The 14,921-nt window shown below is 40.7% G+C and overlaps 2 protein-coding genes and 1 long non-coding RNA gene across 4 annotated transcripts in view; all 3 read left to right on the top strand.

The window, feature by feature from the left end:
• LOC110066846 (dedicator of cytokinesis protein 7-like) overlaps window positions 1–14,921 on the top strand; it is a 105,830-nt gene that overhangs the window by 7,226 nt on the left and 83,683 nt on the right. For both annotated transcript variants that reach the window (XM_089286681.1, XM_089286680.1), the window contains exons 3-4: window positions 7,322–7,500; window positions 9,739–9,810. In XM_089286681.1, the coding sequence (XP_089142807.1) occupies window positions 7,322–7,500; window positions 9,739–9,810 (251 nt within the window). The remainder of the gene's footprint in view (window positions 1–7,321; window positions 7,501–9,738; window positions 9,811–14,921) is intronic.
• Window positions 7,507–7,997, top strand: LOC149114061 (uncharacterized). Its single transcript, XR_016206399.1, has 2 exons — window positions 7,507–7,716; window positions 7,888–7,997. It is a non-coding gene; the product is annotated as an uncharacterized LOC149114061 (long non-coding RNA).
• Window positions 10,767–14,835, top strand: LOC149114060 (uncharacterized). Its single transcript, XM_089286685.1, has 2 exons — window positions 10,767–12,519; window positions 14,113–14,835. The coding sequence occupies exons 1-2, from the start codon at window positions 12,319–12,321 to the stop codon at window positions 14,833–14,835; spliced, it is 924 nt and encodes a 307-aa protein (XP_089142811.1). The 5' UTR covers window positions 10,767–12,318.

Here is a 14,921-nt window from a genome sequence, read left to right as displayed (position 1 = left end):
GAACGTGATCACAATGCATGCCGGGAAGGGTCTTTACACCTCGTGCGCGGGAAAATATGGCAGTCGATACAACACAAATTTTATAAGTCTAAAACCAGTTCTTGCTTTCCAAACTTTGACGCTAGCAACGCTTGGCAATTGGGCCACGACTCACCAGAGGGTATTTTTCTTGGGCAAGAACTGCTCTTGGACTTTGCTGCCTGGCTCAACCTGACTTTGAATGCCAATAACACAATTACGATATATCAGCTGCCTGCGAAGTTTCAGAACACATTTTGATTCTTTAAAACGTGCTGATGACTTACGGGTCTATCAAGACTTTATGATGCCTCTCAACCACCAGGCAGACGTACAAGGTACTTTAAAACAATACTTAAGATATTAGTTGACAGAGCTCTAATGCGGCACATCTCTTTTTTGTTCAATTTTATTTGATGCTTGATCGATTCACATGTGTGACCTTTCACGCGAAAACGTGCATTAACGACTTTCCGTTACACGGGTGAAACGAACGGCCATCGAACAGGTTACAAACGGGTCACCAAGCCGTTTGAAATGGGTTTCAATGAGTGTTCAAACGGGTGATTAAGTATTCCGAACGGGTAGCCTAGCCGTTCGAACGGCTCAGGAAAAATTGCGAACGGGTAGCCTAACCGTTCGAACGGCTCAGAAAAAATTGCGAACGGGTAGCCTAACCGTTCAAACGGCTCAGGAAAAATTGCGAACGGGTAGCCTAACCGTTCGAACGGCTCAGGAAAAACTGCGAACGGGTAGCCTAACCGTTCGAACGGCTCAGGGAAAATTGCGAACGGGTAGCCTAACCGTTCGAACGGCTCGCAAAACATTCCGAACGGGTAACGAAACAAACCGTTCGACCGGCTCATAAAAAATTTCGAACAGCTCATAAAAGACTTTCGAACGGGTGATCTAAACGTTCGAACAGCTCATGAAATCTTCGAACGAGCAGTCACGAACGGCTTAGAAACTTCATGATTATAATTCGTTTAGTTTATTTCGAATGGTGCCGTGCCGCTACACATCTCACTTAAAATAATTTCGAGCGGATGGCTGTTAATCATTAATACTGCTCCTGTTACTACTTTATTTCACCACTGAAAGCCAAAGAAAGTAAACCTGAAATGCAGAGAACATTCGTAACTGAGTTTGCTGAGGCGGAACTCAAAAGAAAATCAACGGCGAATGCAAACTTGGTAAGTATTTGCGGTGATGTTTTTTCTAGCTTTTTTACAAAAAAAAATACCCCAACTTTCTGTTTCTAACAGTTCCCGATACATTTTCAAATTGTATGCTATGCTAACCCTTACTTTTGACTACGACTCAAACGCATTGGCATCAGTTCAGTTCGGCTGCGTGTCTCGACACCGATCTCGATAAATTTGCATACAAGTTACACAACAGTGACAGGTAACGCAACACCAGCCAAACGCATCAATCACTTTGACAGTAGGACGCGTTGTCATAACTACTCTCTAGCAGGAACTATTTTTTACAGTAAAAACCTTCATCATGGCTGAATGCGATCTGCTTGACGTGCTCAAAAGCGAAGAAATCATAGCAAAAGTGACAAAGCTTTTACAAGAAGGATGCGGGTGCTCTCGTGGCACGAAAGGCGGCCAGTGTTGTGAACAGTTTTCGAAGGAAGCTGTTCTTTCCAACTTAAACAATTGCCTGGAACTGTCGCATGGAGAACTCGATCTTGTTATCCTGGCAAACATTCAAGTATGCACGAATAGTGAAATCATTGGCGAAAAAAGGAAACGAAGTTCACGATCCAGTTTCCTTTACCTTAACCGTCCGATCTGCAAGGATATGTTCTTAAGTCTTTACGGAATAAGCTATTCACGATTTCGCCGACTAAAAGAACATTATGAAGAACACGGACTTTCATCGAGGGTTCATGGAAACTACAAGAGACTACCGCACAACACCTTGCCCCAAGCCGTAACCGAGGATGTAAAGAACTTCCTAACTAATTATGCCGAAGAAAACGCTGTTTTACTTCCTGGCAGAATCCCGGGATTTAAAAACGATGACATTCGCCTGCTTTCATCATCAGAGACAAAAATGAATGTATGGTGTGCATTTAAAACAGTTTGCGAAGAAACGGCAAGCAAGCTGTTGGCTACACTTCATTTACAAAACTATGGCAAAACATAAACAAATGTAGCCGAAGAAGAAGATGATTCTCACCACTTCGTCTACTGTTTACTACACTGTTTACAATTATTATTATTATTATGATGTGTCCCGGAGTCCCAGACCCACGGCGTGAAATGAGCTTGTTTGAAATGGCTTTTTCTCTCCGGAATGTTCCTTGTGGCAAAGGCTAAAAATACATCGTATTTACTGGGAAGTGTAACCCAAATTTTACAACAAGCAAGCTTCTCAGTCGACGGAAACAAGCACAGGACTTTGCATGCATGACAAAAGCGTGACTCAGTTTTCACGCATTGTTAATGTTTGAAACTTAATGCAAATTCAGGGCGTCACAACAACATGATTGTTATCTTACCTGCTCAGTGCATGCTGCCGTCTTACAGATTTCATTCAGTGGATTCTCTTCGAAATAAGAGGGATGCACAAGGCAGACTCATGAGATTTCGGTGTCCAGAAAATCATTTACAATGTATGTGCTTATCACAACCATAGTTATACTGGTAACGTTTATTTTACCGCATTGTAAACAGGGTAGAATTTAAGAAGTTCGCTTCTATAGGTGACTTTCAAGTTTCCTTGACTACCGTATGTTTAGAAACGCAAAATATATTTTCTGCAAGAGCTCTTCGCCTGTAATAATAACTTTGCGAGAAGTTTTTAAAATTTACAACATCGTAGTTCTCATTTGTTTACACAAGCAGCGGTTCAGTGTGAGCTTTGAACGAAAGTTGTCTTCGCTCACAGATCACGCAAGAAGAAAACGAAAACAGCACTTCTGAATCGGCATTCGGAAGCAAAAACCATTGGATCCCAGGCTAACTACACCGTAGTTCGATTTTTCTGCGTGGACTGTTTCTTCATGAGCTTCATTATTTGGAGATATTTTGTGATTGTCGCGTAATCTGCTAGCAGACTGTTCAAGTGATCGAAGGGCTTTTTTCCTTAGGTGACATGAACACGCGAGTACCCGAACAGGTTAAGACAACCGCTCGTATGCCTAGATATTTTTATTCCTAAATGGATGATCAAAGCCGTTCAACGTTTTACTGAAGTCGTTTGAACAGATGGATGTTCCAGTGAACGGGTGAGCAAGTCGTTCGAATGGTTGGATGTTTTTAACAAACGGGTGAGCAAGTCGTTCGAACGGTTGGATGTTTTTATCGAACGGGTGAGCAAGTCGTTCGAACGGTTGGATTTTTTTATCGAACGGGTGAGCAAGTCGTTCGAACGGTTGGATGTTTTTAACAAACGGGTGGGCAAGCCGTTCGAACGGCTGGACGTTTTTATCGAACGGGTGAGCAAGTTGTTCGAACGGCTGGACGTTTCTACCAAACGGGTGAGCAAGCCGTTCGAACGGATGCAAATTTTTTTGAACGGATGACCCAGGTCGTTCGAACGAATGCAAATTTCTTTCAAACGGCTTTCAAACGGCTTCTAAACGGAATTCCGTTCGAAAACAGAAAGTCGTTATAGCACGTTTTCGCGTGAAAGGTCATATGTTGTGTTCATGTCACAATAACCGATGTAAACAATCTGTTCCCAGATTTCTGCTCTATATATGCTGTGAGATTTGATTTTGACTTCATACACTATAAACAGTCTGCCTGTTTGCTGTTCAACAAATAAACTCCTAAAGACATGGCTAGGAAAAGCCAAGTATTTTTGCATATGTTATAACTCGAAAACAAAGCAAAAATCAGCGACAAGAATACAGGGCCGCGTTTTTCTACTACATTGAAGGCCACATGCAAAAATTCAAACCCTTTTGCGAATATTTTTTTTTCACCCAAATCATCACTTAGCATGGTTTTGCACTCACCCCTTCAATTGTTTTAACTGACTGACAAACTCATCGTTGGAGAACACTTTGGTTTTGTTTACTGCTAAGTAGTTAGATACATGCAATATTCTTGAGACTGGGCTTTTTTGGACAAGGAATAGTTCTGCATTAAGTTGGTTGTATTGCAACTTTTCTGTGCTCAATAGTAGGAAAGATACGATTTTCGTCATATTACGACTTTAAATGTAGATTTAAAGACTACAATTCTACTGTTGCGTGATTTATGTTTTAGCGAAAGCCATTTAGTTCTGTTACTGTTTTTAACCTGCTGGAATAAAGGAAGTAAAAACCCAACTGGGTAACTGCGAAGCCGAAGGCACTTCCAGAATTTCTTGTGTTTCGCTAAGGGCTTTAAATGTGGAGCTATTTCTAGTATAGCACATAAGCTCACCTCTAACAAAGGCCCTCTAGTTGCTCGCGGGATGAAACAACTCAGGGAATGTACAGATACTTATTTAGTGGCTTTTGATAAATATAAAACTGCAGAGTGCTAAAATTAGCATCTTTGTAAAGAAATAAATCTAGAAACGAAATATCACTTTTCGTCAATAACATAGTACATAAGTTTGATACGATCATTCTTGCTACAGAGACAACTAAGAAACTCTAATAGGATTTCTTTGGGACCCTTCCAAACAAAAAGTATGTCTTTTTTAATGTTTTTATTAATTTTGTAATCTTTTTTTATTTTTTAACTTTTTTTTATATTTTGGGGGCCATACAGTTAGTGCTAATCGTATGGCCCCCAAAATATAACAACACGTAATAACATGTCCATTAAGGCCTTTTCTTGTAAGGTCCATTTACAGCATGTTTTAGCAGTTTTTCACTTCCATGGAAAGTTTAACTTAGGCATACTTAAATCATTCCCTGAAGAAGTCTCCAGCAGAGAAAAAGCGCATCAGAAATAAACGAAAAAGCTTACAACTACAAGAAGTCTTCCTCTGCTGCTGCTCATTGGTCTTCATTAAAAAATTTAAAAATTATAAAACAATTACAAAATTCCAATAACCTTCCAAGCAGATGGGCTAAGAGGGTAGATCGTAGAGCGTAGAGCGTAGATCAAAAAGAGTAGCTGGTAGAACGTGGAGAGTAGAGCGTAGATGGGCTTAAAGGGTAGATGGTAGATGGTAGAGCATAGAGCAAGTAGCTGGTAGAACATAGAGACTAGAGCGTAGATGGGCTTAGAGGGTAGATGGTAGAGCGTAGAGCAAGTAGCTGGTAGAACATTGAGAGTAGAACGTAAATGGGCTTAGAGGGTAGATGGTAGATTGTAGAGCGTAGAGTGAGTAGCTGGTAGAACGTAGAGAGTACAGTGTAGATGGGCCTAGAGGGTAGATTGTAGATCGTAAAGCATAGAGCATAGATCGAAGAGAGTAGTGGTAGAACGTAGAGCATAGATGGACTCAAAAGGTAGAAGGTAGAGGGTATAGCGTAGATTGAAGAGAGTAGCTGGTAGAACATGGAGAGTAGAATGTAGATGGTAGAACATAGAGCGTAGAGCGTAGAGGGTAAACTCAATACAGAATTGTGCATTAAAAAGATTATTATAATACTGTAAACCATGATAACACTAAAAATTCCCCATTAATAATATTTGCTACAATAACCGTAAGCCTCTACACCCATACATAAAATCGTAGAGCATACATGTAGATGGTAGAGGGTAAACTCAATGCAGAATTTTAAGTTGAAAATGATTAAAACACTGTGAACCGTAATAACACTTTAATATCAATTTAATATCGCTTTAATATATATGAGATATATGAGAGGATTATGCTACAAATTGAAATCAAATGTTACGAAATAGGCAGGTAACCATAGTAACAATACACAACTATGGTAAAAGCTATGAAGTACGAGGTAATTTATCTGTCCAATGCATAGGAGGAGACTGGTGACGAAAGTGTTAAGTCTTAGAGCTCTATGAAAATTTCTACGCCAAATCAAGCTTCATAAAAAGGGCACCAGTTGACCAAGGGACTCGTCTTTTGAAAAATTTGGTCACGTGATTAATATCACGACTGAACTCATCTATTAAATATTAAACGTTTTTATTGGTTGTGATTTTTATTTATGAATATACAATGTTATCTTAGTTTTTGCCTCGTGTCCACCTGACTGAAACACAAGGGTATAATAATGTGAATCATAATATATCTGAGTAAGACATTCCAATATAGCTATTCTTTGCATTCCTAATGCAAGATTCCTGTAAAGGGTGTTAGATAGATAGGTAGGTAGATGTGGTTCAGGCAACTTGCCAGTTAAGCTTTTTTTGCTATGAAAGACAGGTACAAAACTGATGATGAATTAACAACCATTGACGGTGTTTGGTGCAATTGATTTTGGAAATACGAGTTTCAACCAGACTGTACAGATTCAAGACACCTTATTTATTTATTTATTTATTTATTTAATATTTATTTATTTATTTATTTATTTATTTTGTTAAGGGGATGAGGATGGGGACAATTTAAATGAAAAATTAAGTCCACCCCTTCCCCCATTGTAGCTTGAGAGCATAGTTGAAACTTTAAAGCAATACGCAAATTACCTGGAACTTAGTCTCGCTGACTGGTTTCGATTCCTTTGATATCAGTATTGTTTCACTCTATGAAATAAAACAACAAACAACAGATTTAAGCTTAAGTTGCCTTAAATACAGAACCGTGTAAATGACATGGGATTCGAAACTGTGTGACAATCTGTTTTAGAAAACCCTTTTGATAAAGGGTTGTAACTACTGAAGTCCCAAAAAACTAAATGGAACCATAACATAAGTAAAATCTAGGAATCACAATGAGCAGATAAAAAACTATCATGTAATTAATGTGCACTTTCCAAGAGTAAGCAAACAGATAAAAATTATACAAAATAATTGTCAATAAGGGTTGAATCAGCCCAGATCGTGGCAGATAGAATTTTACTCATAAAGTTACCGGCAGTAAGAATGTATTCAGTCTACTTGATGTAGTGTTGCGCTTGCGTTAAATTTGTTTGGATTGGCAGTGGATTTCTTTGCACTAAACAAGTGGTACAGGGAAGCCCAGGCTGGGGCCTTTGATTACCAGATTTGATTATGCATATTTATTATAAATTGTAAATTTAATTTAAAATTATTTTTCCTGAAAAGCCCCAATAGGAAGGTTCAAAAAAGTGTGTATGTAGGTTTTTTTAGATTCACAGTATTAAAAGGGCCTTGTAGTTCTTGAGTTTGGCTTGATAAGGCAGACCAGTTATGTAATAGACAGATTTTTGTTTTGCGACTGTTATTAATTTACATGAAATTACTTGCAGATTCCCCTTAATGAGGTTGTGGAACCACCAGACTTTGAAGAAATTGTATTACAAAACCAACCATTCAATGAAAATGACCCAAAGAGTAAAATGTTGGAGTTTCCTGATGATGACATAGAGGTGACTACAATCCCCAGGCAATGCCGCACTGTCAAGCCATGTTTTCCTAAAGATACTGGGTAATTTTCTTTTTTTGAAGTACATGTAGAATTTCAGGGCTGTTAGTAGTTTATTGATTAGCAACATAGATAATTTAATTTTATGTATATACCGATCTGCTAAGGTATCAATAAATTATTTATTAATTATTTATTTAGTGTCCATAATAAATTAGCCTTCAAGGCTCAATTTTTTAGACACTGAAATAAATTTTATGCATATATATCTGTATAAAGGTGCGTTCCTTTGGGGCGATATGGATCAGGATCAGTGATCCAAGATCACTTAGATCATGGTGCATTAAAGGAACTGATGAATCCAATCTGGTCATGGATTCATCAGTTGCTTTGATGCACTATGATCTGAGTGATCTTGGATCACTGATCGTGATCCAGGTCACCTCAAAGGAATGCACCCAAAGACAAGCTGCATTAACAGTCTTTTCTTAGCCAAAATAGGATCCTGCTTTTGCTCCCTTGCACTTACTGGTACTTACCGTTGATTTAAAAAATAATAATCGTAAAAAAGAAACGACAGCACACAGGCTTGTAGTGCAAGCAGCAATGAACCTGATCGGATAACAAAAGCCCTAGAGAATACACTGTATGCAAATATGGTGGACCACTCAGTCGGTGTCTGGGATGAGCTGCATGAAAGTGAGGCTAGTCAGCCTTTGATAATTTGGTCTTTTCATTGAATCCTGAATTGTACAATTTAATTAAGAGTGCTTGCAACATGAAATTCGAGTCTAAATCAACACAAACGTACACATAGAAATACCACGGCGGAGAGCTGATCTATAGCTTTCTAAAGGCCTGCATCGTCCTAAATGGACTGAACAAGAGCTTCCTACGTTGAGAATCGATTGAACTTCAAACAAACTAGGCCATAATTAGGAGTAAGCAAACACTCCACATGTTGTTTACATCAATTATGGACAGGAGACTGGCCACACAAATAAATTTAGTCCGCACTAGCGAATCACAGACAGTTCTGATAGTTAGATAGGCTGAGAATGCCTAAAATTGATACAACAATGAAATGCTACTCACGATTGAGCAGCACTTCACATGATGTTCTTGACTGTGTTTGTAGCCATGTTTTGCTCACAAATGGCAATGTCGTGGATATACTTGAATTTCATCAAGTGGGAAATGCCATATATCAACTACAACAGATTTTTGTATTGCAAGTCTTTCAAAGCCACATCAGAGTTCAGGCCAAGTAATGCCAACATCAGCAAGAAATGTCTAGTCCACTGCACTTCTAAACCCTAATTGATGTGGCTAAAGCTCTTTGCTCTCTAAAGTAAGTGTAGCGTTATCGCTACAATGCAAATGGCCAAAATCATGGGGCCAAATGCCAACCTGTTACCATCTCAGGGCCGTTTTAAGTACGATAATGTATGACGCTTGCTAGCAAATCGTTAGACTTGCACCTTCACTGAGCTTAATGATGTCCTTGGGCAGACTTCCTTTAGACAGCAGTTATAGAAAGCTAATTGATCTGTGCCATCTCCGAGTCACCGTTTGAACTAAAATGCAGACAAGTGTAACCTGGGCTAAACTTAACACCAATTGAAAAAAGGAGGGCGAGGGGTAGCGATCGATTAATAATAAAGAAAATAGGTAAATAAATGAAACATGCAGAGAGAAGTTCTCTACATTTCATGCTGGGTAAGCTTTACAAGCTGCTGCAATTAGGTAAGCGGAAAAAAAAATCCAGCTTACATGAATGAAGGGGTTCAAATCTGCGGGCATGTTTTTGGAAAATCAGTCAATAATGTGATAATGAAATGATTGTATAGTTAAAAGTGGTGTTAAAAATAGATTACAAGTCACTGACAAACAATTATTAATTTTTGATGTTATGGACAATTTTGGTCTATCTCAATGTCCACTTTTTGGGCTATTTAGAAAAAATTGTTCTATGTTTAATTGAATTATACGCTGGAATGCTCATACATGTACATGTTTATGATAAGTAATGATTTTTATCACAGATTCTATAAATGTTACTAAAATATTTTTAAGTATGGAACATCTCAATAGAAATAACCTCTAACATGTCCCTATTATGTTTTCTTACTTTATGATATATCTTCAATGATTGATTGATTGCTTGACTGACTGACTGACTGACTGACTGACTGACTGACTGACTGATTGATTGATTGATTGATTGATTGATTGATTGATTGATTGATTGATTGATTGAAGATTGATGGATTGATACTTGTGTTTGTGTTGGCCTTGTAGAATTGACAACAACCCTGAACTTAAAGACTGTATTCATTGTTACACTGCAGACTGGGCAATTGTTAACCGTAGGTAAGCTTTGTTCACTGAAAAACTGTTTACCTAGTTCATGTTTTCTTGTTTCCTTGCACACTGCTTCTCAATTTAAAGTTTTTACTCCTGTCCTCTTCAAACTCATTTAATAATTCATCAAGTTTAAACAAAGAAAATCACAACCATGAAGGAGGTTTGCATACCCGGTCTTAATAAGCATAGATCTTGATGATTTTACTTCTCCATTTACTCCTTACTTTTTGTTTCGATTGAGAAGATATATCAAATACTCAAGACAGTGTTTCATCAGCTATCCAAACGCCTAAAATTTTGTCAAAATACTCCACTGCGCATCGTATTGTCAACTCTCTTCTCTGTGTTTGGATATCCTGATGAGACACTGTCTCTTGTGTTTGATGTACATGTATTACATCAAAGACATTATTAATAGCTGGGTAAAATTGGAATAGAGAAGACATAATTATATTTTATTATATGGCTGTGTCTCATAAGGACTGGGAACTACCGAATTCACGAATTTGATTGGCTGAAATCGATATTGACCGCGGTCTAGATTTTCCCATCTAGACTGGCATCTAGACTGGCATCTAGACCAGTTTCAATTTGCATTGGAAAAGTAGCAAACTAAAATACAAAAATGTTCACTGTTTTCTTTTATTTTCTTCTCAATCATTTATGGAAGTGCCAAAAAGTCTGATGACAAAAAAAAATATAGAGGACGAGCAAATTTCAGCAGGTTTAAGTTAAGCTCATTGCCGTTTGCAAACAAACCAGTTACATTAAACGAATTAAAGTTTTCTTCTTTGCCATATAATAAACATCTCATTAACCGAGCTAAGTCGGTCTTTAAGGGAGAATCTTGACCTCGGTTGTGTGTACAGACCTCACTGCATTCGGTCTGTACTCATGACCTCGGTCAAGATTCTCCCATACAGGCCTCCTGCTCGGTTAATACGAGCTAAGAAATAGTAGTCCTCAAAATGTATATTATAATAGTTAAGTTTAAGTTTATGGCATCCATAAACTGATGTTAATGAGACCTGAGAGACAATATCTCAAAGACAGGCACACACATTCTGCATTGTAACACTTTATTTTAGAGACATGTAACACTATGAACCTGTTGTCACGCTCATAGGTAAATCCCAGTAACATGAGTAACATGCCACCAATTCCTGATCTCAAAGTCCATCAGGGATTCCCAGTTGAAAACAATCACTCCCTTTAGATATCACAACAAACCTTTCATTGCCTAAGTAAGGCCACTGTTATCTACATCTGTAAAAGACAGTGTATCAATGATTTCAGTCATGTCTCTCACATGTCCACCTCATGCCCCTGACCTCTAGTCAAGCACACGCTCCTTGTTGTATTCAGTCTTCTTGTTTGTGCCAATCCTTCGCCACTAACTTTTCTTTGTGACCACTAATTTTCTGGTCGGCGTGCTATATGAAGATCCGGTTGAAGCGATCCTGTGAATATGCCCAACCATGGACGACGTAATTCTCGAAAATCCTCTCGGACCTGCCAAGGTCTTCCTACAAATCCCCAAAACACCGAACAGACCAACTACCGATCAATGGCCACCAAAGCCCTTCGCCTCCTGCTGGCCCAACATAATCTTGTTCAGACGGGCACACATCAACAACTCGTCACACGCCTTGAAACCCACCTCAACAACTCTCCGTCTGGTGTGGTTACCGTCACTTGCACTCTGTCTTTTACCAACACCCTACCACAAGAAGATCTAGCTCAGATCATTTCCTCGTTAATCGACAAAAAACTCGCTGCACAGCAAGATGGCGGCCAACAGCACAACTGGCTAGCTTCCACCCCCCACACGGAATCCCATTCAACGGTCCCAAGCCCCAAGCTGGCGTCCTATCTCCACAATCATCCTCATCAACCCTTTGTGCACCACCTCCTCTCTGGCTTTTCTGAAGGTTTTAAAATCAGTTATACTGGCCCCCGGGTTCCGCAAGAATTCCCCAATTTGCCCTCTGCTAAGGAAAACCCTTCAATCTGTTATCGACAGCAACATGTTAAAAGAAGCCTCACTAGGCCACACCACTGGGCCCTTTCTTTTCCCCCTTTCCTAATCTTCAAGTTTACCCGATTGGGGCTATTCCTAAAAAACATTCCTCAGAATGGCGGACAATATTCCACCTCTCCTACCCCAAACACCGCCTCACTAGCATCAACGCCCACATCCCCCCTGAAGACTATTCTCTCCAGTACATTAAAGTAGATAACGCGATCGCCATTCTTCAAGATCTCGGTCAGAACTGCTTTATGTCCAAACTGGACATTAAAGCCACCTTCCGGAACATCCCAGTCCACCCCTCTGATTGGGAACTGCTAGGGATGAAGTGGCAGGGCCTGTATTTCTTTGATATGGTCCTTCCCTTCGGTCTGCACAGTGCCCCCTTTCTCTTCGACCAGTTCTCCTTGGCCCCAATTTGATCATTGGCCCCAATTGGATCATTCAAAACAAGCTCCACATTCCGGAGGTTATTCACATTCTCGATGATTTTTTTATCGCAGCAGCCCCACCCTGGACCCACTGTGCAACAGCCCTCTGCAATGTCCTCCACTGAGCTAGACATCCCCATTGCCCCTGGCAAAACCTTTCCTCCCTCTACCTCCCTGGAATTCATGGGCATCCTCCTAGACTCCCATATGATGGAGGCCCGCCTCCCACAAGACAAGCTCGCTCGTACCAAACAGGCCCTAGCCTGCAGTGCAGGCGTCTTATTGGGGCGAGTTAGCATTACAACCTTGCGACCGCCATGTTAGACCGCCATGTTAGACGGTGGGGGATGAGGGAGAGGAAAAATGAGAAGACGCCTGCCCGAAAAGCCCGTTAAAATGCGAAACACCTCCTGATTAGTTGCGCTTCACTGCATTTCCGGAAATGAGCAGTTAACCAATCAAATGAGGTTTTCTCGACACCAGAAGTCTCACAAGGGTACACACCACGAGAAGTTTGTGCCGAGGTGCAGGATGTCTTGCATTCTCACAGAGGTACGTGTTGCGCTAGGGACTTCAGACATACAGAGTATTTTAGAAATACCGGCAACTGATGAGATCCACATGGAGGATCGAAACCATGGTCTTGCCTGAACTAAGCCAAACAATGGCATATAAAACATGCAAAACAGTTAACAGGACTTGCACGTAAACAGCTACACTTGAATCATGTGGTGCCAGAACAACCAAAGAGGAAATAAACCTATACATCAAGCAATAGAAACATAAGCTCGATAAGATAGCTGCAAGAAACATAAGAATGTCTCTAAACAAACGTATAGCTTTCTCAAAGTAAAGCTACAGCGTCTCCGAAGGAAATCGTGTGAGAACAAATATGATATCCGTGATAAGGATCTACCTACTGTGTTTGTAAACAGTTCTAGTCACAGCCGGGCCCGTGTCACAATATAGAATGCAAGTAAGCAACATGTTCACGGTAAATTTCATATTTTGTCCCTCAAAAGCAAATTCATGGAGACTTAGAAGCATATCTTGCAATAGAAATGAGCCTAAACAATGCATCAACGCATCGCAAATTACAGGTGTCAAACTCAACGAGTCGACATGCAGATAACAGCGCAAACCATGCAGACCTATGACTTCTAAAAATTTGCCATAGCACGATCTAACGGCTCAACTCCGCTTAAAATTCCTCCTTATTACACAACATGAAGTGCCCTTCATGAACACGAGTGAAGCGACAAGAAAGGTCAAATGACCGAACAGAGAACGGCAAATGTGCAAATGTCACGAACCGTAGAAGTCGTGTAGGCTAGTCAACCCCATTTTACGTAAATATTAAGCTTTTCCCAAAGCCAGTGGGTAGTACTGCCAACAGATCTTTTCCGGATACCAGTGTGGAAATTGCGTCTTTTTCTCCGTTCGTAATTCGCGAGACATTCCAAGTTCACATAAACGCTTGAGAGATTCCTCGAGAGTGGAATCGAAACTAACAACATCACTTTCGACAGAGTTTGCCATGCTTCTTACCCGCACAAACGAAACGAAACTGACTGACAGACAATTGACAGGCAGGGTCAAGCCGCACCAATCAGAAACTCTGTTCGTGGGCGAACGGAGTTTCCTAAGAGAACAATGACCTCGGGCAGGCGAGATTTTCTTCGCTCCACCCCTCCCCTATCCTTCCTCTTGCCTGTCATTCACCCCCTTGGTAAAACTTTCTTTCTCTCCCCAGTCTTCCACTGCATGAAAAATTCAAGATGGCGGCTAAACTTTTTACGATGTGAGCGCTCGCTCGAAAAAATCTCGCCTGCTCTGCAGGCTAAACAGGCCCTCCATCAGTGGTCCCTTAAAAAATCAGCCACCCTCCGAGAACTTCAATCCCTAATAGGCACTCTCCAATTTGCATGCCGGGTGATTTCCCCAGGACGCCCCTTCCTCCAACATATCATCCACCTTACCAATGGTACCCATCTCCCCCACTGGCACTTCAAACTCAATGCTGTTTTCTGTAAGGACATCAAGATGTGGGTTGATTTCCTAGAACATGGGAATGGGGTAAGCATTTTTCTTGATACCCATGTCTCCCACCCCCGCGACCTCCAACTTTTCACAGATGCCTCCAGGTCCTTAGGCTATGGAGGGTTCCTAGACGGGCTATGGTTCCAGGGTCACTGGCTACTAGAACACACCCTTAACAAAAAACGGGGCATCAGTATCAAATGGCAAGAGTTATTCCCCATCAACCTGGCATGTGTCCTGTGGGGCCCCACCTGGTCGGGGAAGCATATCCTGATGTGGTGTGACAATCAGTCAGTCGTAGCCATCATCAACTCCAAACACTCCAAGTCTCCCCAGATAATGGACCTTGTCCACAGCATCACCCTCCTTACCCTCATTAACATTTTCATAATTAGCGCTACCCACATCCCTGGGTTGGATAATGCTATTGCTGACTCCCTTTCCCATTTTCAGATGGATCGTTTCCAGGCCCTGGCTCTCACAGCCTCTCTCACTCCCTGCGTCATTCCTTCGTCAGCGATGCTCATCTGACAGCCTCTGTACGGCAATACTTCCATGCCTCTCTCGCCCCCTCCACAAGGCGAACCTACCAGGCAGGTCAAAAACATTTCATAACC

The sequence above is a fragment of the Orbicella faveolata genome, unplaced genomic scaffold (assembly GCF_042242905.1).
Source record: "Orbicella faveolata isolate gen_17 unplaced genomic scaffold, um_ofav_v1 contig_14, whole genome shotgun sequence".
Lineage (NCBI taxonomy): Eukaryota > Metazoa > Cnidaria > Anthozoa > Scleractinia > Merulinidae > Orbicella > Orbicella faveolata.
Note: the sequence above shows the minus strand (reverse complement) of the source record. Positions and strands in the feature narration are given on the sequence as shown.

Bases quoted from the DNA above. Each gene is read 5' to 3' on its own strand.
- LOC149114060 (XM_089286685.1), top strand. From the start codon at position 12,319: ATGATTTTTTTATCGCAGCAGCCCCACCCTGGACCCACTGTGCAACAG. The intron at 12,520-14,112 runs GCCCTAGCCTGC...CAGGCTAAACAG, and splicing joins AGCTCGCTCGTACCAAACAG to GCCCTCCATCAGTGGTCCCT.